Here is a 26,724-nt window from a genome sequence, read left to right as displayed (position 1 = left end):
CACGTGTTTATACATATATATGTGTGTGTGTGTGTGTGTGTGATTAAATATATGAACATATATTCATTTATGTTTATATATATACACATATGCCTAAATGTATCAACATATGTATGAATGAGCATATGTATGAATGAAATGTATGAAGAAATGACTATATATACACATATATATATACACATACACAGTATTCCTATATTGAGGCTCTGTATGAACCTGAATATGAATGTGTATTACACAATTATGTGTATTATATATATTATACACATAAACACACACACATATATGTGTGTGCATATATGCCTAAATATATGAACATATATGTTCATATATGTTTCTATATATATGAATGAACCTGAATAATTGTATTATGTATTATGTGTGTGTGTGTGTGTATAGAGATGCTTAAATATATGAACCTATATATATATATATATATACACACACACACACACACACACCTGTATATATGAGTGTGTATTATAAACTTTTGTTGTGTACTGTCCTCCCTTTTTGTGGACTGTCCTCCATTTCAGGGCACCTTCCCAAAAACCTTGCAGTGTCCTCCATTTTGTGGTGCCTGGTCCTCCTCTCTTTTGCCATTAAGGAGGACCTTTCTTCTTGGCGCAGCTGGGACTCGAACCCGGGTCTCCAGGCTCCCAGTCCGACGCTGGAACCACTACGCCACGCTGGCCCCGCCCCCTTCGGAGATTGGTTTCGTTCTTTTCCTCCCCTCCTCTTGGCATTACCATGCAAATCATATGCGCATAAATTTGCATGGCTAATGAAGCCGGGCGAAGAGCGAGCGACGGCGGGGTCTATGCGTCCAAAATGGCGGACCGAGGCGGCGGCAAGAGAAGCAGCGGCGGCGGCGGCGTCGCGGTCAGCGGCAGCCTGGACAAGAGCATCACCCTCCCGCCGGACGAGATCTTCCGCAACCTGGAGAACGCCAAGCGCTTTGCCATCGACATCGGTGAGCCGCGCTCGCTCCTCTCGCCCGCCTCCGCCGCGGCCGCCGCCATTGCTGTGAGGCAGCCACCGACCGAGAAGGCGGGCGCGCAAAGCACTTCGGGAAGTGGAGTCCCGGCCCTCATTTGAGACTATAGCGAGCGAAGGGGGCGGAGACATCATTTCCCGAAGTGCTCTGCGGCGGCGCATCCGGCGCGGGGGCCGACGGTAGTTGTAGTTGCAACCTCCATTGGCTTCTATGGCTGCTGCTGGATCAAAGACTACAAATCCCAGCGCGCTGGTTGAGAAGGCTTACAGTAATTGGGGGGGGGGGATACAGGCAGAATAAGCAAGGTTCCTATGGGAGAAATAAAAATCTATAGGGGGTTGGGAAGGCTGCAGAGGAAAGCTAGGCCTCAGGGTTAAAAGAAGGCTTTTATTTTTGTTTATACAGATTTTATACACATTTTCTGGGGTTTAGGGGCTCAAGAGCCCTTGTGAAAGTGGGGAGACCACTAATAATAACAGTAATACACTTTTTCTTGTTTGCCTGAGAGAACGCCTCTCTAGGCATTTCTAGGTCCTCCAGGGCAACTCTATGGTCAACATCTGTCACTGCAGTGGCTCTGGAAGACCTACAGATGGCTAAGTGTTATCTCTAGGAATTTCTAGGTCCTCCAAGGCAACTCTGTGGTCAACATCTGCCAGAGGTTGCTATGGTTGTGCTGGAAGAATGCCTAAACAAATGCCCTCTCTAGGAATTTCTAGGTCCCCCAATGCAACTCTATGGTCAGCATCTGTCAAAGGTTGACAGCAATTGCTCTGGAAGGCCTACAGATGCCTAAATGGTCTCTTTAGAGATGAGTTGCTTAACTCTGAGGTCAGAACGAGGGCCCAGTAATATCCACCTGGAATAATGCTGTGTCCAGTTCTGCGCCCCACAATTCCAAAAGGACATTGAGAAACTGGAGCCATGTATGTGTCCAAAGGAGGACGACTAAAATGGTGAAGGATCTGGAAACCATGAAGCCCTATGAGGAAAGTCTTAGGGAGCTGGGGATGTTTAGCCTGGAGAAGAGAAGGTTAAGAGGTGATATGAGAGCCCTGTTTAAATACTTGAAGGGATGTCATATTGAGGAGAGAGCAAGCTTGTTTTCTGATGCTCCAGAGAATAGAACCTGGGACAATGGCTGCAAGCTCCAGGAAAAGAGATTCCAGCTCAACATTAGGAGGAACTTCCTGACAGTAAGGGCTGTTCGACAGTGGAATATGCTGCATATGATGGAGTCTCCTTCTTTGGAGGTCTTTAAACAGAGGCTGGATGGCTATCTATCGGGGATGCTTTGATTGAGAGTTCCTGCATGGCAGAATGGGGTTGGACTGGATGGCCCTTGGAGGTCTCTTCCAATTCTACGATTCTATGACCACATGGCTGGACACCTTGTTCTGACCTTAGAGAAAGCGATTAATAACAGTATAGTGTCTTTGACTGAGAGTTCCTGCATGGCAGGGGGTTGGGTTGGATGGCCCTTGTGGTCTCTTCCCACTCTATGATTCTATGATTGGCAGTGACACAGGACAGTTCAGTCGGACACATTTTAAACAGCTTCCCAGCATTGGAATGGAGGGCTCCAGAGGTATTTAATTTACATTCAGAATTAGGTATACCCCATTTCTGATGGGGTGTCATCCAGTTTCCCTGCCAAGAGTTTGTGGGGAAGATGCTTTCTGTGCCCTCTAAAGACAGGACCTGCCCTGTCCAGCTTTCACAACCCTACCTAGAAATTGGAAATGCTACAGTTCCCAAACTTTGGTCCTCCAGGCGTTTTGGACCTCAGCTCCTAAAAGCCCCAGCCAACTTGGCCAACGGTCAGGAGATCTGGGAGCCGAAGTCCAAAACATCTGGAGAATAGAGGTTTGGGAGCCGCTGGTCTATACCCTCCTGACTTTGGTATTTTGTGTCCCTCTGGTTGGCTTACTAAAGATATTACCCCAACATAGATTTTATCTTCAACGCAAAAATACCAAATGGCCAACACAGCTAATAGATGTCATAAAATTTATACAGTGCTTTACATTCTGAGTGTTGTGTACATATGCATACCAGAGTAATAGAAAAGCTGGCCCTCCACATTTGTGGCTTTGACTTTGGCGGAATTGATTATTTGCCGTTTTGATCAATATGTCATCTCTAGGAATCTCTAGGTCCTCCAGCGCAATTCTGCTGGAAGTTAACCATAGAGTTGTGCTGGGGAACCTAGAGATGTTCCTAGAAAAAGCCCTTCTCTAGGCATTTGTAGGTCCTCCGTGATTCTATGACCAATTTCTGGTAGATGTTGACCACAGAGTTGCACTGGAGGACCTGGAGATTCCTAGAGAGGTGTTCTCCCGGGTAAAAAGAATAGTGTTTTTGTATTTGCGCATTCACCCTTCATCCCTGACCCAGCGAATGTGGAGGGACCACTTTATATGGATGAGAAGGGATTAATATGGAACATGTTCCACAACGAATGATATTTCCCTCGGAGATCATTGGAGTCTCCTTCTTTGGAGGTCTTTAAACAGAGGCTGGATGGGCATCTTTTGGGGGTGCTTTGAAAGGGAGTTCCTGCATGGCAGAATGGGGTTGGACTGAATGGGGTTGGACGTCCTCTGTTTAAAGACCTCCAAAGAAGGAGACTCCACCATTTCCCAAGGAATTGTCTTCCACTGTCGAACAGCCCTTACTGTCAGGAAGTTCCTCCTAATGTTGAGGTGGAATTCCTCTTTTCCATTGTTCCGGGTCTTATTCTCTGGAGCAGCAGAAAACAAGCTTGCTCCCTCCTCAATATGACATCCCTTCAAATACTTAAACAGGGCTATCATATCACCTCTTAACCTTCTCTTCTCCAGTCTGAACATCCCCAGCTCCCTCAGTCATTCCTCATAGGACATGGTTTCAAGACCCTTCACCATTTTAGTCGCCCTCCTTTGGACATGCTCCAGTTTCTCATATGCTCATATTTCTAGGCAATTGATTCCATCACTGAACCACTCTCACTATCAAGAAGTTCCTTCTAATGTTCAATCATAATCTACTCTCCTGTAACTTAAAACCATTAGACCTGGTCCTACCTTCTGGGGCAGCAGAGAAGAAGCTTGTGTTCTCCTTTTTGTGACATCCCATGACGTATTTCAAGAGTGCCATCATTTCATCCTGTGGTGGAAATATCCCTCAATCTTCTCTTCTACCAAGCTGAACATGCTCACCTCCTTCAACCTTTTCTCATATGGTTTGTTCTTCACCGCTCCTATCGTCCTTTTTTTGCCCTTCTAAATAAATACCACTGTTTGGTGGATTTTGGATCTGATTGTACTTTGCTGTATGGCCAACACGGCTACCCTTGGATATGTCTTCTAGCTGTGCTTAGTGTTTTAAGATGGACCAATTTTTGTGAACGAAGCCCAACATAAAATGGACTTGTACTTGCCAAAGTGACTCTGATAGATATGTCCAGGCGTCTATCTCATACCTGTCACTTTTTGCCAACAGGTGGGTCCTTAGCCAAGTTGGCGTATTATTCAACAGTGCAACATAAAGTGGCAAGGGTGCGATCTTTTGGCCAGTCAGGGAAGGTAAGTTGGCGGTTTTGTGGACGCTTTATGTTTATTGATGCTAAGTTTATTGAAGCAGACCCAAGTGTGTGTTGCGATACCTACTGCATGCCATGCTCTGGCGCAGGGGTGCCAATTTACAGAAACCGCACACAACCACAATACAGTGAACCTCAGTTAACAAAAGCCAAAAGCACACTGCAGAAAATCATCCATTTGGAGACTGCTTTAAGTGCCCTGGCTCAGTACTAGGCAATTCTGGGAACAATAGTTCTGTGTAGTTTAGCTTTCTCTGTCAGAGAGCTCTGGTGCAATTCCCAGGATTCCCTAGTACTTTGCCAGGACAGTTAAAGGGGTCTCAAACTGGATTATTTCTGCAGTGTGTTTTGGACCAAAGCCTCTGAGGGGAAAAAAAAGCTGCCTTTTATGGGGTTGTAGAAGCATGTCTGTAGTAAATGATGCACTAAAGTTTGAGTAGGGAAAGAGCAGATTCTTTGCAAGCTGAACCAACTGTAGCTTTGTGTGCCTGCTTACAACAGGCAAAGTAAACAGCAGCTGCTGCTAGAATGAATTCCTTACTAAACATGCATGAACAACAAAACGGAGAGAGAAAAGTGGAGAGCAGATATACTTGTATTAGTTTTCCTTCTTGAAGAAGTCTTGGAGAGAAAAGTCAGCAACAGAGAGCTTTGCTGGTTTGCTTGTTGGGTGTCTTTTTGTTGTTGTCGTTGTTGCTCCCAAAGGACATAGAACCGGAATCGCCGTACGAAATCACGGTCCAGGAGGAGATAACAGCTCGGCTACATTTCATTAAGTTTGAGAACACCTATATCGAAACCTGCCTGGATTTCATCAAAGACCACCTTGTCAACACAGAAACAAAAGTGATCAAAGCCACTGGAGGCGGCGCCTACAAATTCAAAGACCTCATTGAGAAGAAGCTGGGACTGAAGTAAGTTGAAAGGTGAAAAAGTGGCTCGCGTGGAGAGTTATTAGTTTTGAATGGGGCATACTCCTTCAATCGCTTTGTACCCACAGCAGCTTCACCGCAGAGCAAAGTAAGCCAGTTACTTTGAATGGTACATTACTTGCATGGGTGGCATTTATATAGCTACTTGGAAAATCCTCTTCTTGAGAAACAAATACAGTCAGACCTCCATTTTTGCAGGGGATCCATTCCGGACCCCTGGCAAAAACAGACTCACCGGTATTTAAGCCCCATAGACTTGAATGGGACGAGTGCCTGCAAGCACATGGAGGCACGCCCCGTTGAAATTAATGGAGGTCACCCCTCCGTGAATATTCAGGACTGCAGATCTCAAGTCCGATATTCAAGCCCCATAAACTTGAATGGGACGCGTGTCAAGACTGCAGATCTCAAGTCCGATGTTCAAGCCCTATAAACATGAATGGGACGTGCCTGCAAGTGCATGGGGGTGCGCCCCATTGAAATTAATGGAGGTCATCCCTCTGTGAATATTCAAGGACAGACCATTTCTTGTAGCTAGAAAGAACTAGAACCTTTCAGTGCATTGATTTTGAAGACACCTGACCTATTTATGCGCAGAGGGCATTGATCGCCATTGACCAATTCTAAAAAACTGTGCCTCCCATTTGTGTCTCCCACCCTTTTAGGTTAGATAAAGAAGATGTCATGACTTGCTTAATCAAGGGATGCAACTTTGTGCTCAAGAACATCCCCAACGAGGCGTTTGTGTACATGAAGGATGCGGATCCGGAGTTTCGGTTTCAGATGAACCACCCGCATATTTTCCCTTACTTGCTAGTTAATATCGGATCCGGGGTTTCTATAGTGAAGGTAATTTTATACGTAGTGTTTTTGTTAATTTTGCGCACAAAACAATGTTTGTGTCCATTGAACCATCCGAAAGCAAAGGCTGTCACTATCTCAGCCACCCACGAAAAACATTTTGGATTGTGGAGTTACATTTTGGAATTTCGGGTAAGGAAGACTCAATCTATAGTATTTCTAGGTGAGCCTTTAACCAACGGTCCCCAAACTGTGCTCTTAAAGGGATTTTGGACTTCAGCTCCCAGAATCCCAGACTCTTCGCCAACATGGCTGAGGCTTCTGGGAGATGAAGTCCAACATCTCTTAAAGGGCACAGTTTGGGGACCACTGCTTTAACCTCTCAGGGACTTTCTCCAAACATTGCATTGATTCAAGTACATCATCTTTATTCTTTTCCAAAGTTGTTCCTAAAAGTTGCCCCTCTTTTGTCCAGTGGTGGGCATTTACATAGGTCCAAAATAATCCAATTTGAAACCAGTTTAACTGCCCTGGTTCCATGCTAGGGAATCCTGGGAAGTGTAGTTTATTGTGGCACCAGAGAAGGCAAAACGTCTCACAAAACCACCGTTCTCAGAATTTCCCTAGCATTGAGCCAGGGCAGTTAAAGTGGTCTCAAACTGTATTATTTCTGCAGTGTTTTGGACCATAGTCCCCAGTCACCTATTGAGCCAAATTGTTTCCAGTTAAAAGAGCTACTGGGAGCCCTTCGCTATATTGGTTGGCCTTTACTTAGGTGTATTTAGTGGACATATGCCAAAAAAATGCCTTCATGTAAATAATACAATTCTTTTATCTTTTTGTGCTTCTCTTGTTCTTGCCTTGGCTAGGTGGAAACAGAGGATAAGTTTGAATGGATTGGAGGCAGTTCCATTGGAGGTGGCACTTTTTGGGGTCTCGGAGCATTGCTTACAAAAACAAAGGTAAAACGAGAAGGTACTCTTTCATTGTGTTATGGACGCATGGTATAGCCTTAATATTGAGCAGGGAGGTGGGAGGGAAATGTATGGCGCGAGACAGACCGTCCAAAAAGGACAGTCTCCCGGCGCCCAGCTTTGGTCCATGGGGAAGCCGCAGCCTCCAGACTGCGGGACTTCCCCGCGGACCAAAAAGAACCCGCAAAAAGCAGGTTCTTCTTGTGGTGCCATTGTGACGCCACAGTGCACCAATGGTGCACTCGCGACGTTCCAATGGCGCCGCGATGTACAGACGCTAGGCGTCCATCACATAATGATGGCGACACCCATCTGTACAGGGCGCCGCCATTTTGACACCCTCATCAGGGGCAAGGGGAGTCTGGAAGCGCCGCCCCTCGCACGTGATGAGGGCGCTCTATTGCACCCGTCTGTCCCGCGCCTGAGCCTTCCTCTAGGAAAGAAGTAGAATTGCACCCAGAGTATGTGGTGCAAGTTTGTGCTGTGTCTTTTTGTAGAAAGATCTTATGGTCACTCACACTTGGTTAACTTGTATCTGGGGGTCTGAAGATGTGTGTGGCAGGGAAATGGTCTGGATGTCCACAGGACTCCAAGACTGATTGTGTGTATTATATATGTTTATTTCTTGCCAGTTGCCCCAGGCCAACAATTTTCTGAATGTCATACAAAATACAAAACAAATTCTGAAAGAAATGAACCACAGAAATCCAGTAAATCAAGAAATAAAACTTTTCACATCCTGACATCCAATTTTTATGAGATCGTGAGTCAAACTTACAGTCTCGTAACGTTTGGGATTCATATTTGTAGCTGTTAAAGATAGAACATAAGCCCCAAACTTTTAAGCCAGCCGGCACCCCCAACTGAAGGGTTTCTCAAATACTGCAAAGCAAGGTTCTGGGAAATGATGGCTGCGGCAGTCTCCCAATCAAAGGACCCCAAGGATTGTTTTTTGTGGTTTTTTGGGGCTATGTGGCCATGTTCTAGAAGAGTTTATTCCTGACGTTTCTCCCGCATCTGTGGCTGGCATCTTCAGAGAATGCTGGCATGGAAGAGAGTGGGGTATGAGAGCCTGGGTAGGGAGGAGTGATCTCCATGTTGATTTGTGTATTGCTCTGTTGTTGATGGCAAAGCCTCAGGGTGGGAGGATATGCAAAGAGGAATAAACTCTTCTAGAACATGGCCACATAGCCCGAAAAACCCACAAAAAAACTATGGACGCCTGCCATGAAAAGCCTTCAACTTCATGCCAAGGATTCTTTCCAACTACCTACCTAAATGTGTTGTGCAATCAAGAGAGAACTGCAGTTGTCATTTCCTAACTTACTAGCCTACAGCACCTCAGAAGCCCTTTAGTTGGTACACTTCCCTGCTTGAGAGGTAAGTTTGAGGGGGCATAGCATTGGCAGAAGTACCTGTAGTAACACAACTCCATTGTAACACCACAGCAACAATCAATCAATCTAGAGAGTGAAAAGGACAACCATCACAAAATGACTGTACCCTGAAATTTAAAATAAAGGGCCTGTGTTTAAAACGAAAAGACATGAAGGTATGCAACAGGGAGGCCATTTTGAGACAGGCATGCTGCAAGTAAGGACTTGCTGTTGTTGATGTTGTTGTGTGCCTTCAAGTAGTTTCTGACTTCTGGTGACTCTAAGGCAACTATCATGTCTTCTAAAAATCCCCACCTCACCTCATTCCACAAATACAAAGTAGCATATCAAAAAGAAGGGTTATTATAGTTTAGCTTTTGCCCTGACACACTAGTTCTCTATGTGCAAGGGATTATTTTTTTTAAAACAATATTTTTGGATGGAGAAACATTAGATATCCAAATCCTCCCCTGAAGTTGACAAAGACATGGGTCGAGAACATCATTGTGAACCAGGCCTGGGAAAGGTAGCCATATTGGAAAAAAGGTGGCAATGATACCCATGTCTCTTTGCATGAGTTATAGAATGACCGTTATCATTGTGAATATATCCGTCAAGAGGTGCTTGAATGATGCATTTTGGGGTTGGGGTTTCTTTTAGAAGTTCGATGAGCTTCTGCAGCTTGCTTCGAAGGGACAGCACACCAACGTCGACATGCTGGTGAAAGATGTATACGGTGGGGCCTACCAGACTCTCGGACTCAGTGGAAACCTAATAGCCAGTAGTTTTGGGAAATCTGCCACAGCAGACAAAGGTAACGGTCGACAATCTGTTTTATGGTGCTGTCCTGTTTTATGATGACCTGACCCCAAGCACACACAGATATCTCTCTTATCTTGCTGTCTCACACTGCTCTCTTTTAAAGAAAGAGTAGTTGTGGGTCCTGATTTCTTAAGAATTGGTGATAGCCAGCCAAACGTAGACCTAAAATTAAACTGCCATTGTTCGTCACCATTGGATATGCTAGTGAAATCTTACAGGGCTTGCAATCCAGCATCTGGAAAGGCAGGTATTCCTTGTTGTTTTGTCTCTGACTTATGGTAATCTTAAGGAGAACCTATCACGGGGTTTTCTTGGCAAGATTTGTTCAGAGTGGTTTGCCATTGCCTCCCTCTGAGGTTGAGAGAATGTAACTTGCCCAGAGTATGCTATTCCTCAGATCGTTCTCGATACACTTATGAGAATCATCATTGATGAAATAACCCCTCCAATCTCTCTGTCTCTGTCTGTCTTTCTCTCGTTCTGTCTCTTTCTCTTTCTTTAGACTTTTCCAAAGAAGACATGGCCAAAAGCTTGCTGCATATGATTAGCAATGACATTGGACAGCTGGCTTGCCTCTATGCCAAACTTCACAATCTGAACAAAATCTATTTTGGGGGCTTCTTCATTCGAGGGCACCCTGTCACCATGCGCACAATCACTTACAGTATTAATTTCTTCTCCAAGGTAGTGAAAACTTGATTATTTCGTGACATGTAGGCTTGAGAACACGAGGAGGTGGTGGCAACCTTATGTTAGAGGGGGAAAAGAAAGCAGCAGTGTATATTAGAGGGTGGAATGGGGACTTCAGAGGTGTGGTTATGTAAAGAATGAGCTTTACAATCCTATTCATACTTCTTTGGGAGAAAAGCATAGGCCTGTTAAAGACTGCCAAAATAAAGCTGCTTCTTTGGAGGTATGCTGTTTAAATGATGCATGCACCCGAAGAATCCAGAAGCTGCACCAAAGCTGCACTCCAGTGCTTAGGAATGGAGTGTGGCTTTGGCGCGATCTCTGGACTCTTAGGACCCATGCGTCATTTAAATACCATACCTCCAAAGAGACCTGAAGCAGCTTTATTTGGGCAGTCTGTAACAGGCCATAGGGACAGTGATGAGCTTTGCCTCCAGATATGCAACATCAACCAAAAAGTCTTTCAGTTATTCTAGTTTGAAGGTGGACAACTTATAGCCTTAACTTCATTTCGTAACGTCCTCTGCAAAGGGTTAGTTCAGACCAAAAGTGACCAGTCTCTTTTCTGAGAGTGACTATGACATGAAATTCAGTTATTGGTTTTCAAAACCCTCAATCCAGGGGTTCTCAGGGTTTCAAATGAAGGAGCTTATCACATGGATGTTTAAATCAGCTTACCTCAATCCAGTTTAACCCTTAATTCAGGCGGCATCCTGATATTATCACAAGGTTTTTGGCTCAAATTTTGTTGCCCAAATACATCCCGGGTCCTTTCCCGCTTGCAGAGCCGCTCCTCGCAGCTCTTTTCGGATCCAGGAGGTTTTCGGCTTGAAAAAAGGCCCGCCGGAGCCCTCTTGGAAGCGGGGCTGGGATATATTTGGATGGCACATTGGCGCCAAAAACCTTGTGATAATATCAGGATGCCACCCAGTCTTCACTGTTAGCAATTTTACTCTGGTCCTACCTTCAACTGTGTACACTTTGCACACATACTTAAACCTAAGAGGTATTTCACACATACGGTGAATTGAATTGTAACTTACAATGGCTCAAGCTATGAGAAATCTGTTGGTCTTAAGGGTGCCACGTGGTTCTTTGGTGGCAAGGTAGAAATAGATGACCAGCCGAAGGTGAAAAGGGAATAAGTATTATATTCAGTGGCTCTCTGCTTCTGAAACGTATCCGCTTCAGGGTTCTCTTTTACTCTGGATATGAAAACAGCATATTGAAAGGTTTGGTTCAAGTACTTATTTCATCACACCAGAATACAGTTTAGAGTTTCAACTTCAATCTAGTGTTGCGACTATTTTCTGTACTTAGAGAGCTGTAAATGTGATCTTGCAAAGAACCGATGGACTCAGGGGCCATCATCCAAACACAGTGTTTTATATTGCGGCAGGGGGAAGTTCAGGCCTTGTTCCTGAGACATGAAGGCTACTTGGGAGCCATTGGGGCATTTTTAAAAGGAGCTGAACAAGACAGTAAGTACAACTGCATATCATAGAATCATAGAATCGCAGAGTTGGAAGAGACCCCAAGGGCCATCCCGTCCAACCCCATTTTGTCATGCAGGAAATCCCAATCAAAGCATACCCAACAGATAGCCATCCAGCCTCTGTTTAAAGACCTCCAAGGAGGGAGATTCCACTACACTCCGAGGAAAGAGTATCTTCCACTGTCAAACAGCCCTTACTGTCAAGACGTTCCTCCTAATGTTGAGGTGGAATCTCTTTTCCTGCATCTTGCATCTATTGCTCCGGGTCCTGTTTTCTGGAGCTGCAGAAAACAAGCTTGCTCCCTCCTCAATATGACATCCCTTCAAGTATTTAAAGAGGGCTATCATAGCCTGTAAGTGTAGTGTTCTGGAAAAGTATAGGTATTTGTGGGAAGGCTGTGCTCCCAACACTGTCACAAATAAGTTTCCCCTTTCCTTGACATGCATTTGTGCATTTTGAGGGCACAAAACTCCATTAGTCTCAAAGATGCTACAAGATCCCTTTGCATAATAAGCATATATAAATAATGTACAGTTGCTTAAATAAAATTTAAGATATATTAAGCATGACTATCATTTTGGCACGTGTCAAGGATTCTCTGCCGGTTTTCCTTACATATGCTTTCTATTTTTGCCTCTCTGCCCCTTCCAAGATCCCAATCTCTACAGTTGGGGAGAGAACTACGCTGGCAGTTCTGGCCTCATGAGTACGTCTCCCGATATCTGCCCCGTTCAGCGAGAAAGGAGTGGCACAGTGAGTCTCCTCAAAGCGGGTTACACAACCTTTCAGCAGAGTTTGGAAATGTTACTTCTTTAGACTACCAAGACCCTCAGCCTCCCCAACCTTTTCTCTCCTTCCCCAGTTTGACATGTTGGAAATGGACCGTTTGGAGCGAACGCTTGTGAATCTTCCCTTGCTGAAGGACCCATCCACTTATATCCCCGACACTGTTGACCTCACAGATGATGCGATGGCCAGGAAATATTGGCTCTCTTGCTTCGAGGAGGCTTTGGATGGGGTAAAGATTACTTGTCTCATCTCTGCATAGTTATATTGATTTGTGAGAGCAGCCTGCAAATTTCTGAGTCTGGAAGCTGAACTTTGGGACAAAGCATATGTGGAAACTGAGGCTGCATCTGCACTACGGATGTAAAGCAGTTTAACACCATGGCTCGATGCTATGCAATTATGGGATTTGTAATTTGGAGAAGGATAAATATCTCACAAAACTACAAATCCAAGAATCGCATAGCATTGAGCCATGGCGGTTAAAGTGACGTCAAATCGCATTATTTCTGCAGTCCAGACACAGCCTCAGTGGGATCTTATGCTTTTTAAGCATGCTTTTATGAGGGAGAGAAACAGTGCTCAGCCTTGGAAACCCATTGGCTGACCCTTGGGCAAGTCGCACGCTCTCAGCCTCGGAAGAAGGCAGTTCCAAACCCACTCTGAACAAATCTTGGCACAAAATCCCCAAAACAAAACTCTGATAGGTTGGATCTCCTTTGGGTCGCCATAAGTCGGAAATGACTTGAAGGCACACAACAAGCAAAACATAAACACAAAGACAATTTGAAGCCAAAGGCTTTCATCGCCGGCATCCATTGTTTTTTGTGGGGTTTCGGGGCTCTGTGGCCATGTTCTAGAAGAGTTTATTCCTGACGTTTCGCCGGCATCTGTGGCTGGCATCTTCGGAGAATGCTGGCATGGAAGAGAGTGGGGTATATATACTGTTGGTTTAGAAGAAGCGATTTACATGTTAATCTGTGTATTCTGTTGTTGAATGGTGTCTTAAAACAGTATTTAAGGACTCTTGGGGAAGAGAAAGTAGAAGTTTTGAAATCCTTAGAATCCTCTTCTTGCCTTTTGTGGGTTGGCAGCTCCTTATTTAAGTTGGTCACTTAAGGCTTAGCAGCTACTTATAGCCAAGGTGGCTTTGCTCTCAGTAAAGACTGCTCCTTATGTTATCGTTGCCTCCCAGTTCCGCATGCTTTCATTTCTCTTCTTAGCAAAACCACAGGCAGTTGGAGATAATAGATATCTTATTTACACTGGCTCTCTGCTCTCTTTTTTGCCTTGCCAGGTTGCCAAGCGTGCTGCCGCTAGCCAGCCAGACTCGGTTGATGTGGCGGAACGAGCGGAAAAATTCCGGCAGAAGTACTGGCATAAACTTCAGACACTCAGGCAACAGCCTTTGTAAGTTGGTACTGTGGCAGTGAGGAGCTTAGCTGAGATCTAGTTACTTCTTGCCAAGGTACAGCGAACCCTTGGTATCTTCTGGAGTTCCGGTGGATACCAAAATGCATGGATGTTCCAATCCCTTTGTATGCAATTGTGTCCAATATATACAGTGGCAAAAATTGTAGTTTACAATTGAATTTACAAATTCAGTTTACAATTGTAGTTTACAAATTCAGGCCTTGGGCAGTTGAATCTGTGGATGCAGAATCCGTGAATACAGAGGGCCGACGGTTGTACCGACTACAAACCTTGCATAGTGTAGGAGGCTTATGCTAGCACTTTGCAAACTCCAAAATTGGTGATACCTTTATTAAGCCAACCAAAATTGCACCAGCTTTCAAAGCTTTCTGGTTGCTTTTCCCCCTTCTTAATACAATGGCATAAATGGCACTGCCAAGTGGGCTCTGTGTCTGTATCTCACTGAGTTAAGAAATCGTTGCGTCAGCAATGCCTGTATATGTTCAGTGCCTGTTATCTACTACTATTGGACTCCAATAGTCATCCACAGAACTGTCAGGTAAATATCAGTACTGTCCTTCATGCAGTGCTTCTTCCAATTTGAGTAACTTCACATGCCCAAAGTTTGCTTCAGGTGGTAGATCTGTACACGCCCAATGTTTGCTTCAGATGTCAGATCTCTTAAAACAAACACACACAAATTGGGATCAACACATAGTCTTTTTAAAAGTATGTCTGCAGCAAAGGGGGTGCCCTCTGTGGGTGTTGCTGTTATATATCCCATACATGGGTATCTTTTTCCACTGCAGAAAAACAAGGAACATTGTACCTTACGATACTTCCCTTTACTTCAGTATTAAGTTCAGGTAGGCACGTAATTCTCCATTTTCAGATCTGTGCATTCCCTTTTCTTTTGCAGTGCTTATGGCACCTTAACAGTTAGAAGTTTGTTGGATACAAGAGAACACTGTCTGAATGAGTTCAACTTTCCCGATCCCTATTCCAAGGTATGTCCTTTTCTCTTAAACATGGCTGCACCTAAATCCCTGGCTTCGTTTAAATCCTTCGGTACACTTCTCTATACTTCAGCATACCTCACTCTACTTAAGGTTTGATTCTCATACCTTAGTTTTATGTGCTACTTCTACTACTTAGTAGTGTGCCTTCAAGACACCTGTTGATTTAGTTCTACTAATATTTTTATATAGTCCACACTAAAACCACAAACAAGATTATGAAATTAATAAAATATTGCTATAACAAAGCTAAAACAATACTATAAAAGTGTAAATCAATACAAATAATATATCATGAAATATACAGTCATGAAATCAAGACGAAAGTTGGAAGGCTTCCCTGAATAGAATAGTCTTTAATTTGGACTTAGTCAGAAGGCTTCTGTAGAAGTGTTATCATAGGTCTTACCATCTCTGCCTTTTCTTGTTTGCTTCTGTTTCCTGGTAAATTCTGTTTACTAAAGAATTGTAATGTCATCCAAATAGTCTCAAATGTCAATGGAACGTCAAGGCAAAATAATGTACTTTTTGGATAAAAGGTCCTTTGGCCGGCATGATGATCTCTGTACAGTATTTTTCTAATGACTTCACTGATTTCAAGAGCGAGGAACCAAATGTCTATTTCACCCTGCTCCGTTGCGACAGGACATTTTTAGTTTCCCCCAGAGGCATGTTTTGTTGCAGGAGTCGCACAGAGGCAAACACATGACATTGTCATCTGAATAGCTGTAAACTGTGCCCTGCCATGTGCAGGTTTTCTTTTAATGCCATGAAAAAGGCTCAGAACCCAAAATGTCCTGACGTGGATTTTTGTCCGTGAGGTCTTTCTTTTTGGGGAAATGCTTCAGTTGCTACTGTGCCATGCCATTTGGCACAATCAAGTTCTGGATCCTAAGGACTGGAGCATGGCTTTGGTGCATCTTCCAGCCTCTTTAGCATCCCTCCAAAGTGACTCAAAGCAGCTTTATTTTGGCCTGTCTTTATGGGCCCTAAATTTTGGTTTGGTTTGGTTGTTTGGTTTTATCCCCTGCGATATTCTCTGCTGTTTTAATCTGTTCCGTTTTCCAAAATGCCATGCCACTGACGACCGACTGACCTGTTAGAGACTATAAACCAGGTGGATAAGTGTATTGATAAAGGAGTCATTCTGTTCTCTCTTCTCCAACATGTTGTCTTTCTCACAGGTAAAGCAGAAAGAAAACGGCATAGCTTTAAAATGTTACCCGGGTGTAATCGAATCTCTGGATTCATTAGGTTGGGAGGAGAGGCAGTTTGCCCTGGTGAAAGGACTTCTTGCAGGAAATGTCTTTGACTGGGGAGCAAAAGCCGTCTCTGAGTAAGTCCTGAAATTCTTGGCACATCTCTGTTTGTTTAGTTTTTGTCCCATATTTCTCACAGCAGTAATGGCTTGTGGCTTGCTATTTCTTGGTTTTCTTCCAATCATCATGTTTTGGGCGTTGCAAATTCATAGCCGGCCGCAAAGAAACTTGGCAGATGGCTTCCTTTCCAACCATTTGTATTAACAATGCCTGTTAATTGAAGGCTTTGGGAGACATATCTCTCTCTTGGCATCATGTGTACTTAATGTCCCAGCTTGTTCTTCCTTCTCCCCAAGTCAGAGAGAGGAAAGAGTTTCTCAGAGAGAGTGTTTTCCTATCAGTGGCTATGTTAGTACAGCTTCTCTTTACATTTGTACTTAAGGCTTCTTTACTGAGTACACAAAACTCGAGCAGAGGGCATTAAAGCAGCGAAACTGTTAAAGTGCGACTTCAAGTAAGTTGACATATGTTCAGGTGGAATTTCCCGGATCTGGAATTTTGAAATCTGAAATATTCCCATAACCAAAACTCCTTCCATGGGTGACTGAGATTGTGACATCTTTACTTTTGGATGGTTCTCCTTGAAGGAGCAAGTGAGTAGTCTGGCAGTACTCCTAGACCCATTGTTGTCCTTGGAGGCCCAGGTTGACTCAATGCCTTGGAGTGCTTGGTCGGTCGGTCTACCAGCTGTGGCCTTTCTTGGACAGGGATAACTTAGCCACAGTAGTCCACGTATTAGTAACTTCCCAATAAAACTACTGCAATCCATGCTATGTGGGGCAGCCCTTGAAGATAACTTGGAAACTGCAGCAGGTTTGGTCACTGGAGCACCATTCAGAAGCCTAGTTTTCCACTGGCTGCCAATATACTTCTGCACTCAATTCAAAGTGTTGGTGATAACATTTAAAGCTCTAAATGGTTTGGGATCTTAATAGTAGAGGGAACACCTCTCTCTCTCTCTCTCTCTCTCTCTATATATATATATATATATATATATATATGCATCTGCCTGCAGACTGAGGTCTGTTGGAAGGACCCTCGTGTGTGTCCAACTATTGGGGAGATACGTTGTGGGAGAACATGGGAGAGTGCCTTCTTTGCAGTGGTGCCTCAGTTGTGGAATGGCCTCACCTTGGAGGTTTGATTGGCACCAACATTGGCATCATTTTGGCACCAAAGTTAAAGCCTGACCTTTCACTAATGCTTTTGGGCCTAATTCCTTTACCTTTGCACATGATTTTTAATCATTTTAAAATGTCTTCTTTTTTAAATTGATAAACTATTTAATACATGTCTAATATTTTAAAACTATTGTTATTCTCTATTGTTTGAAACTACTTTTATTATAAGATGCTCTGAGATCTTCGGATATAGGGCAGGATATTAATATTTCGGTCATCGTCGTCGTCATCTCTGTAAAAATCTCTCTTCCTAATACATCTGTATTCTTTCTTTCTCTGCCAGCGTCCTTGAAACAGAGCCACAGTTTGGATTTGAAGAAGCCAAGGAGAAATTGCAAGGTATTGGGGTGCTTCTTTATAGCATTAGTGGGGAATGTATGTTGATTGAGAAGAGTGTAATGTGAGGAGGCGGCAGCAAATGCATATAAAGAGCATCATGGAGGGCAGAGATCTATGACGCTTGGAGCACGTTAGACATCTAGAACAATCTCCTATTCAGCCTTCAATGAAATAAATCCAGAACTATCTTTGGCCCCATACAGACAGGCTAAAATAAAGCTGCTTCAGGTCACTTTGGAGGTATGCCATTTAAATGATGCATGCATCCTGAGAGTCCGGAAGCTGCGTCAAAGCTGTGCTCCAGTCCTTAGGACTGGATGGTGGCTTTGGCGCGGCTTCCGAACTCTTATGACGCATGCAACATTTAAACAGCATACCTCCAAAGTGACCCAAAGCAGCTTTATTTTGACAGACGTATGGGGCCTTTGAGTATGAAGATAGCCTGTGCCAACACTCCATGGTCTGTATTTCTCTACTCTCTATGAAATGTTCCTTATTGTTCCTGCAATATCAGTTGGAAGGAGATATTTAATGGCTCTGCTCCTCCGCTGAAGCAACTCAAGACTCCCACCTGCATGGTTCTGAATTCAAACACTGACCAAAGTTGTTAACCTGACACTTTTTATGCCACTGTACAGAACGCCCCTGGCTTGAAGACTCCTACAATGAATGGCTGGAACGGCTCAAGGTATATTTAGTTTAGTTATTACTAAGGATGAATTAGCAGTACATTATTATAACAGTATTAGCAATCACTTCATTAATAACGTTATGTATTACATAGTAAGTAATTAACTCAACAAATGACAGCCAAAAAAGCAGTGCAAGAAGTCCGAACGACTAAGATCTACGGACTCTTGTTTGTACACAAGAGTATTAAGCACTGTTTCCAGTGCTAAGCCCTAACAGAAACTACCAGCTTTGTAGGATTTACAAATCCTAGTACTCTCCTCCATCCACTTTCATTTCCTTATCTGCGTGTTGAAATCAGTTGGGCGATTTTAAGGAGCTTTGTAACCAAAAAAACAGCTACCGCACTGCAGAATTAATACAGTTTGATAATGCTTTAACCCTCATGGCTCCATCCAATGGAACAATGGGGTTTGCGGTTTGTTGCGGCACCGGAGCTTGCTGACAAAGAAGGCCAGGTATCCCACAAAACTGCAGATCCCAGATTTCTATAGCATTGAGTCATGACAGTCGAAGCAGCGTCAAACTGCAGTGTAGACGGATCCTCCGTTAGCCCCATCTCTCTTTGAAGTAAACAGGACTTTGCATGCAAGAAGCTGATGGGTCTGTTACCTTCCTAAAGATGGTTTTTGCTTTGCAAAGTGGCTCTCGGAGGACCAGCAAAGCATTTTCACCAGCTAAAAGAGAAGAGAGGTGATAACTCATACTCTGTGTAGATAACAGACACCTTCACTCTGTCCATTCTTCTCTGATAGTCCTTTTTGCTTTTCTCTTTGCAGGGCCCTCCTCATAAATGTGCCTTAATTTTTGCAGACAACAGCGGAGTAGACATCATTTTAGGCGTCTTCCCTTTTGTCAGGGAACTGCTCTCCAGGGGCACAGAGGTCAGTCGAATTACAATCTAATCCTAAATTAAACATCATTATTATTATTATTATTATTATTATTCTGCCTTTTCCCAAAGGAATCAATGACTCAAACAAGGTAGAAAGGCATGATGAATGACCATTTGTGGTTGGAAAAGAGAATGGTACATAAATAATGGAGGGATAGTCGCCTTTGTGTTTCAACCCAATCCTCTAGAGTAGATTATTGTATATTGAACCCTTTGCTGGGTGAAATTAATGGTCTCGGTGTATATATCATTATATAATGATCTCGGTATTTATAATCCATGTATAACTGAGGGGGAAATATTATAAAGGATTATGGTGGCCCAAGGTCTGCCATTATTCAGCATGTTCACATTTTATTTGAACGAAGATGTTTGCAGCACTCTTAACAAATTTGCAAACAATTCAAAATAGAGGGCACTTGAAATGGTCTTAGTAAACTGGATTCCTAGGCAGAAGGCAAAAAGATACAACTCAGCAATGAGGATTTATCCACAGACAAAGAGCCAAAGAACAGTCTACAGTCGCCCCTCATTTGCCCACGGAGGAGCAACCTCCACTACGCACCTGGTGCGCACCCCATTCAAGCCTATGTGTGTGCTCCATTCAAGCTCAACTGTATTCATCTTTCTTTTAGTAGCTTGCATAGCATCCTTCAATAAGTATACTTTTCCAGCTGGTCTTCAGCTCAGTGGCCCTTGTTTTCCTTTCTCTTATTGTAGGTTATATTGGCTTGTAATTCTGGGCCTGCTTTGAATGATGTGACCTACAGTGAATCCTTGCTTGTGACAGAGAGGATAGCAGCTACAGATCCAATCATACGGTGAGGATTAGTTTGGTATGTTCTACTTCTCTACCCGCTGCTGCCTCTTGTGCTGACTGTGCCTGCATCCGCACTGCAGAAATCATAGAATGATAGAGTTGGAAGAGACCGCAAGGGCCATCCAATCCAACCCCATTCTGCCATGCAGGAACTCTCAATTAAAGCAGCCCTGACAGATGGCCATCCAGCCACTGTTTAAAGACCTCCAAGGAAGGAGACTCCACCACACTCCAAGGGAAAGTGTTCCTCTGTCGAACAGCCCTTACTGTCAGGAAGCTCCTCCTAATGTTCAGCTGGAATCTCTTTTCCTGGAGCTTGCATCCATTGCTCTGGATCCTAGTCTCTGGAGCAGCGGAAAACAAGCTTGCTCCCTCCTCAATTCAAGTAATAATTAATTAATAATAATTTGTTTTATTTATATACCGCTATTCCAAAGATCATAGCGGTGAACAGCAAGTAAGCTAATTAGCAAGTAAGCTAATTTGCCCCCAACAGTCTGGGTACTCAATTTAGCGACCTTGGAAGGATGCAAGCCTAAGTCGAGCTTGGGCCCTTTTGCTGGTCTTGAACTCTCAACCTTGTGGTTTTGAGTGAATGGCTGCAGTACAGGCATTTAACCACTGCGCCACCAGGGCTCCTTTAAGTATTTAAAGAGGGCTATCATATTCCCTCTTAACCTTCTCTTCTCCAGGCTAAACATCCCCAGCTCCCTGAGTCATTCCTCATAGGGCATGGTTTCCAGACCCTTCACCATTTTGGTCACCCTCCTTTGGACATGCTTCAGTTTTTCAACATCCTTTTAAAATTGTGGTGCCCAGAATTGGACACAATATTCCAGGTGGGGCCTGACCAAAGCAGAATAGAGTGGGACTATGACTTCCCTTGATCTAGACACTAGACTTCTATTGATGCAGCCTAATATTGCATTGGCCTTGTTAGCTGCTGCATCGCACTGTTGACTCATGTTCAACTTGTGGTCTACTTGGACTCCCAGATTCCTTTCACACATATAAGTCTCTCGTTCAGTCAAGTGTCCCCATCCTATATCTGTGCATTTTATTTTTCCGCCCTAAAAATAATCCAGATTGACGCCACTTTAATTGCCATGGTTTGATGCTATAGAGTTCTGGGCATTGTAGCTTTGTGAGATATTTAGCCTTCTCTGTCAAAGAGCTCTGATGCCACACAAAAGTACCAATTCCCAGAATCCCCTACCATTGAGTCATGGCAGTTAAAGTGGTGTCAACCTGAATCATTTCTGCAGTACGGATGCAGTTTATAAGAGAATATGAACCGTAATACAAATATTGAAGCCTTGATGGGTTTTCTTAGAATCGCGTTCCGAATTCACCTTTCATAGTTTGAGGATAGTCTATCCTATTTCCAGGATGACTTAAATATATAATGCACCATCAATATATGACTTAAAGAAAAATAATGCGCATCCATAGTAAGGCTAATGTGGCATTCAGACTTAACATAACAAAAGCATTATAGGTTATGACTGTTTCTAAAGATTACAGACTTTATTGCACAAGGTCTTGTTGTTGTTAATATTACTTATTCTCCACTTTCCCCCCCAAAAAATTGTGTTTTACAATTTAAAATGATTACAATATAGTTAAAACCATACAAAAGGGCAACATTAAAACAGAATGAAACTGTGAACACAGCTATGCCTCTGAATGTTAACAAACAATGTTGAAACAGTTTTAAAAGTTATATTATAATACTAATCATACTAATATATATTTGATGCTAATACTAATATATAATATATTTATTATAATACTAATAATAAAACAAGTATTTGCCTTTCAATGAAAGGAAGGCAAAGAGGAGGCCATTCCATTCATTGAGAAGGCATTTTCTTCCATCCTCACCAGTCATACATCTGAATCTAGTAGATACAAAAGGAAGGGCGTCTCTTGAGGATCTCAGGGTCTGGGCAGGTTCTGTTTTGTTTGCCACACAATTCTTTTTAAGTTTCGACTTTAACTTAGGCTTGACAACCAAAGCTGTAAACCTTGCCTTTTGGAATATGGTAAATTTATCATAGGGCCTGAAGAGACAGGCCAAAATAAAGCTGCTTTGGGTCACTTTGGAGGTATGCTGTTTAATTGATGCATGCATCCTAAGAGTCTGGAACCTGTGCTCCAGTCCTTAGGACTGGATCGTGCCTTTGTTGCAGCTTCCGGACTCTTAGGACGCATGTATCCTTTAAACAGCATACCTCCAAAGTGACCTGAAGCAGCTTTATTTTGGCCTGTCTGTATCGGGCCATAGTCGATTCGTCTTGACCCATTCTTCTCGGATGTGGTTCTAAGATGGGCTACAAAGGTTTTTCTCTCTTGACCAGAAACGTTGGACCCCAGAGTTAGCACATGGACCAAGTCCTCAACTGTGTTGTAGTCACAACGACAAACGCTTTCATTATGATGAGTCCCATTATAGCAGCCTTCTAATTCAGCAAGGAACAATATGTTCAGATGAGCTTTTGTAAAGTTTGCCTTTCTATACTCAGTTTACAGTATCAGTAAAATAGGATGGTAAATGGCATAACGGTTTGAGCATTGGACTGTGACTCTGGAGGCCAGGGTTCAAATCCTCACTCGGCCATGAAAACCCACTGGGTGCCCCTCGGCATGTCACACTCTCTCAGCCTCAGAGGATGGCAAAGGCAAACACCCTCTGAAGAAACTTGCCAAGAAAAGCCTGTAATAGGTTTGCTTGAGGGTCACTATAAGTTGGAAACAATTTGAAGGCAAACAACACACAACACAGGGGCAAAGAGAAAGGAACAATCTGTTTGGGAAGGTTAGCTGATCTCATGGTACAGTCTGTCCGTGTTATGTGCGGGCGTGCTATACGTGACTTTCAGCATATGCTGAAAGCCGCCTGGGGCACAAGGGGCAGCACGTCCCATTCAGATGAATAGTGCGCGCCACCACATGCACAAGCCCCATTCACTTGAATGGGACTTGAGCATGCGCGGAATTTGGCTTACGCGGGGGGGGGGGGGGTCCGGAACGGATCCCCCACGTAAGCAAAGGGCGGACTGCATGCAGTAATCCTTGTTCTGTTTGAACAGTTGTATCTCTCAATCTCCGTTCAGCTGAGAGCTCAACACTGCCCTCAAAGACGCCATATATAATGTACAACAATATAATAGTTTTAAAAACATACCTTTTATGAGGAAGCAAGGACTTAACGGATCGTTCTTCTTTTAGATCTGCCTTGAAGGAAGAGAAGTTGCTCGTGGTGCAGACAGGCTCGAGTTCACCATGCTTGGACTTGAGGTAAGAGGTTTTCCATGCTATTCCCATTTTGTTCCCATTTTGATTTAGTGGCACAGTGGGACTTGGGCAAAATTTGTAGTAGGTTGACTGCAAGAGGAGAAACCCTACACTTCCCACATGGGAAAATATAACACGTGAAGCCGAAGGCTTTCACGGCCGGCATCCATAGTTTGGGGTGGGTTTTTTGGGCTCTGGAGCCATGTTCTAGAAGAGTTTTTTCCTGACGTTTCGCCAGCAGCTGTGGCTGGCATCTTCATTCATCTCCGAAGGTGCCAGCCACAGCTGCTGGCCAAACATCAGGAAAAAACTCTTCTAGAACATGGCTCCAGAGCCCGAAAAACCCACCCAAAGCTATGCAAGCGATTAATGTTAATATGACCCAAGTGCAGAACGGTGAGGTTGATAAGCAATTGAGGCTGCAGGAATTCTTGTTAAACTCTAATCAGTGTCCTGCATCCCAGTCTACCTGGTGCCCATCTTTGTGCCATTTTTAACATCTCTGCTGGCATTAGCAAGCCATGATAGGGAAATGCCTCCTGTAGCCTTCTTAGCAAGTGCTGGTTCTTCTTGCAGCCGTCTGGACAAAGGTTTGGCCAACCTGGTCCGCGAGCGGAAGACAGACCTGGTCATCATTGAAGGCATGGGCCGTGCCATCCATACCAACTACTATGCAGCCCTCAAGTGTGAGAGCCTCAAACTTGCGGTTATCAAAAACTCTTGGCTGGCCGATCGCCTCGGAGGGAAGATCTTCAGCGTCATTTTCAAGTACGAGGTGCCCCTCAAATGACCCAGCGGAAAGACTTTAAAAGGGTGAGCCCAGGCTGCGGCTTACCGAACTGAAACAGGACTTGCACTAGTTCCCTTTTAATTGTAAAGAATGTATTTTTATTACCACAGGGGGAAAATATGAGTTCACACAGACGATTGCGTATTTATATTGTGCTAACTCATATACTGGCTTTTTCTTTTTGTAAGTGTTTAATGCTGCAGTATTTGTGACGGGGGGAAAACAACAACAACCACAACACCAGTTGATTTTCTTTTTGTTCCGTGAGATAATTCAGTCTTGACATATTTAATATCGATGAAGTTTCTTTTTATATGTTGGCCTAAGTATATACAGTACCAGCCATAACTGGCCAGATACCAAATAGAACTTTTAAAGAGCAGAAAGAAATCTGTTCTTGACTAATTTTCAGTCGGTAAAGTTTTTTCCTCCCTTTCGTTGGTTGAGAGATTGGAGAGCCAGGCTGACCTAGTTGGTTTGGGTGTTGGATAAGACTCCTGGAGACCAGAGTTTTAATGCCTCCTCAGCCACAGAAACCCATTGGATGTCCTTTGGTGAATCAGACTCTCTCAGCCTTAAAGGAAAGCCATGGGAAACCTCCTCAGGATAAACCTTGCCCCTCCAAAGTCCCATTATATCATCACCATAAGTCAGGGTTGACTTGAATGCACATAACTCAGAGCCAACATAGTATATTGGTTTGAGCATTGGACTCGAATGCCATGGAAACCCACTGGGTAAGCCACCCACTCTTTGTCTCAGAGCAATGGCAAACCTCTCAACAAATCTTGCCAAAACCAAATATCCATGGGTTTGCCTTAGATCGGAAATGACATGAAGGCACTCGATAACAACAACATTTGCACAACCTCTGATGTTATACTAGAGGACACTTGCTTTAGGAACTATCAACAGCAACAGATGGAGAGCATCATGAAGTAGTTGCAGCAACACCTGATCCTAACAAATGTGTGTTATTAGAAGATACATTTTCTTTCTTAGTGGTTCCTTCCATCCCCAGGGATATGATAGCAATGCAATGTTACCGTGTGATAAAAATTAGTGTGGTCACTCAGATTTATGTATTTTACAAGGTGTATTTTAATTTGGGACAAGTGTGCAAAGTAGTGGTAGTAGTGGTAGGTGGTGCCGCCAAGGGCTGGGAGCGGAGAGGGCAGGAACATCAGAGTTGGTATCTACTCTGCTGGTTTTGACAAGGCAGAACTCAGCCTCGAAAAAAGTGTTCTGGAGGCAAAGAAACAAAGAAGGAGGGAAGAGAAAAATGGGTTTGGAGCAGTGCATTTGGGCCTGTGCTAAACAGAAAAGGTGTGTGCTGAATGCCATCACGGTCCTCCAGTTAAAGTCATTGTAGGGGAGGAAATGTAACAAGGAAGCTTTGCTTTGCTTGTGTGTCCTAGAATGACTCATGGCCAGCAAGGGGCCTTTACCTGTGTCAGATTTAGCATCTCAAGAAGGATACAAAGGCCTGTTACAGACTGCCAAAATAAAGCTGCTTCGGGTCTCTTTGGAGGTATACTATTTAAATGATGCATGCATCCTAAGAATCCAGAAGCTGCACCAAAGCTACACTCCAGTGCTTAGGAATGGAGTGTGGCTTTGGCGCGACCTCCGGACTCTTAGGACCCATGCATCATTTAAATAGCATACCTCCAAAGAGACCCAAAGCAGCTTTATTTTGGCCTGTCCAGTTCAGGAATACTGTGTCAAGTTCTGGGCACCACAGTTCAAAAAGGATGTTGAGAAGCTGGAGGACGACCAAAATGGTGAAGGGTCTGGAAACCATGCTCTGTGAGGGGAGACTTAGGGAGCTGGGGATGTTTAGTCTGGAGAAGAGATGGTTAAGAGGTGATATTATAGCCCTGTTTAAATATTTGAAGGGGTGTCATATCGAGGATGGAGCAAGCTTGTTTTTTGCTGCTCCAGAGAATAGGATCCAGAACAATGGATGCAAGCTCCAGGAAAAGAGATTCCAACTAAACATTAGGAGCAACTTCTTGACAGTAAGAGCTGTGTTTAAGGAGTCTCCTTCTTTGGAGGTTTTTAAACAGAGGCTGAATGGCCATCTGTCGGGGTGCTTTCATTGTGAGTTCCTACATTTGTTCTGCTTTGCGTTTCGTTTTCTTGCAAACCACACGCTCCCAACTCCCATCTCTTCACCTTCGTGTCCCTGTTTGGACAAAACAAACATGCTTTCTCTTCTTCTACCGACGTTCATTGAGCTGTGAGTCTTGTCTCAGCAGGGCAACCTGATAGCGGGGTTTGCTCACAGTGGGATACCACACAGTGTCACTTGCGAGGTCCAGAGCGCACAGCAAGGAAGGTGCTTGCTCAGCCATGTTGGACGACAAAGCTGTGGCTGGGCCTGAAGAAAGAGTACAGCCATTATAGAGGTGCATGTGTTTGAGGCCATGAAGCCGACAATGGACAAAACCAGTGCACAGAGTGCCAATGCCTGCCCCAAAACAGGTTGGAGGAGTTGAAGTCAT

General features: G+C 43.8%; 2 protein-coding genes across 7 annotated transcripts in view; one reads left to right on the top strand and one right to left on the bottom strand.

Moving 5' to 3' along the window:
• The window catches only part of LOC149307744 (transcription factor HES-5-like), a 46,539-nt gene extending 45,705 nt beyond the window's left edge, over positions 1–834 (bottom strand). For 3 of the 5 annotated variants that reach the window (XM_089534382.1, XM_089534378.1, XM_089534383.1), the window contains exon 1: positions 462–822. The gene's annotated coding sequence lies outside the window, so the exon portion shown is untranslated. Of the gene's footprint in view, positions 1–461 lie in introns of all 5 variants that reach the window. The other 2 variants (XM_089534381.1, XM_089534379.1) reach the window with 2 other exon arrangements.
• Positions 754–24,622, top strand: LOC149307743 (4'-phosphopantetheine phosphatase). 2 transcript variants are annotated; one of them, XM_089534376.1, is made up of 19 exons: positions 754–973; positions 4,481–4,563; positions 5,286–5,494; positions 6,178–6,361; positions 7,183–7,275; positions 9,324–9,477; positions 9,988–10,169; positions 11,575–11,656; positions 12,324–12,424; positions 12,534–12,689; positions 13,755–13,867; positions 14,790–14,877; positions 16,071–16,222; positions 17,670–17,725; positions 18,364–18,413; positions 19,195–19,299; positions 20,031–20,131; positions 23,362–23,430; positions 24,004–24,622. In XM_089534376.1, the coding sequence occupies exons 1-19, from the start codon at positions 778–780 to the stop codon at positions 24,215–24,217; spliced, it is 2,388 nt and encodes a 795-aa protein (XP_089390502.1). In that variant the 5' UTR covers positions 754–777; the 3' UTR covers positions 24,218–24,622. The 2 variants fall into 2 exon arrangements, with proteins under 2 accessions (XP_089390502.1, XP_089390503.1); XM_089534377.1 differs by lacking the exon at positions 754–973 and adding an exon at positions 4,164–4,220.
• Positions 24,623–26,724: the final 2,102 nt, after the last annotated feature.

This window comes from Sceloporus occidentalis, unplaced genomic scaffold, assembly GCF_023333645.1.
Source record: "Sceloporus occidentalis isolate IW3139 unplaced genomic scaffold, rSceOcc1.0.p SCAF_8, whole genome shotgun sequence".
NCBI lineage: Eukaryota > Metazoa > Chordata > Lepidosauria > Squamata > Phrynosomatidae > Sceloporus > Sceloporus occidentalis.
The sequence above is the reverse complement of the archived record's forward strand: the minus strand, read 5'-3'. Positions and strand labels throughout refer to the sequence as shown.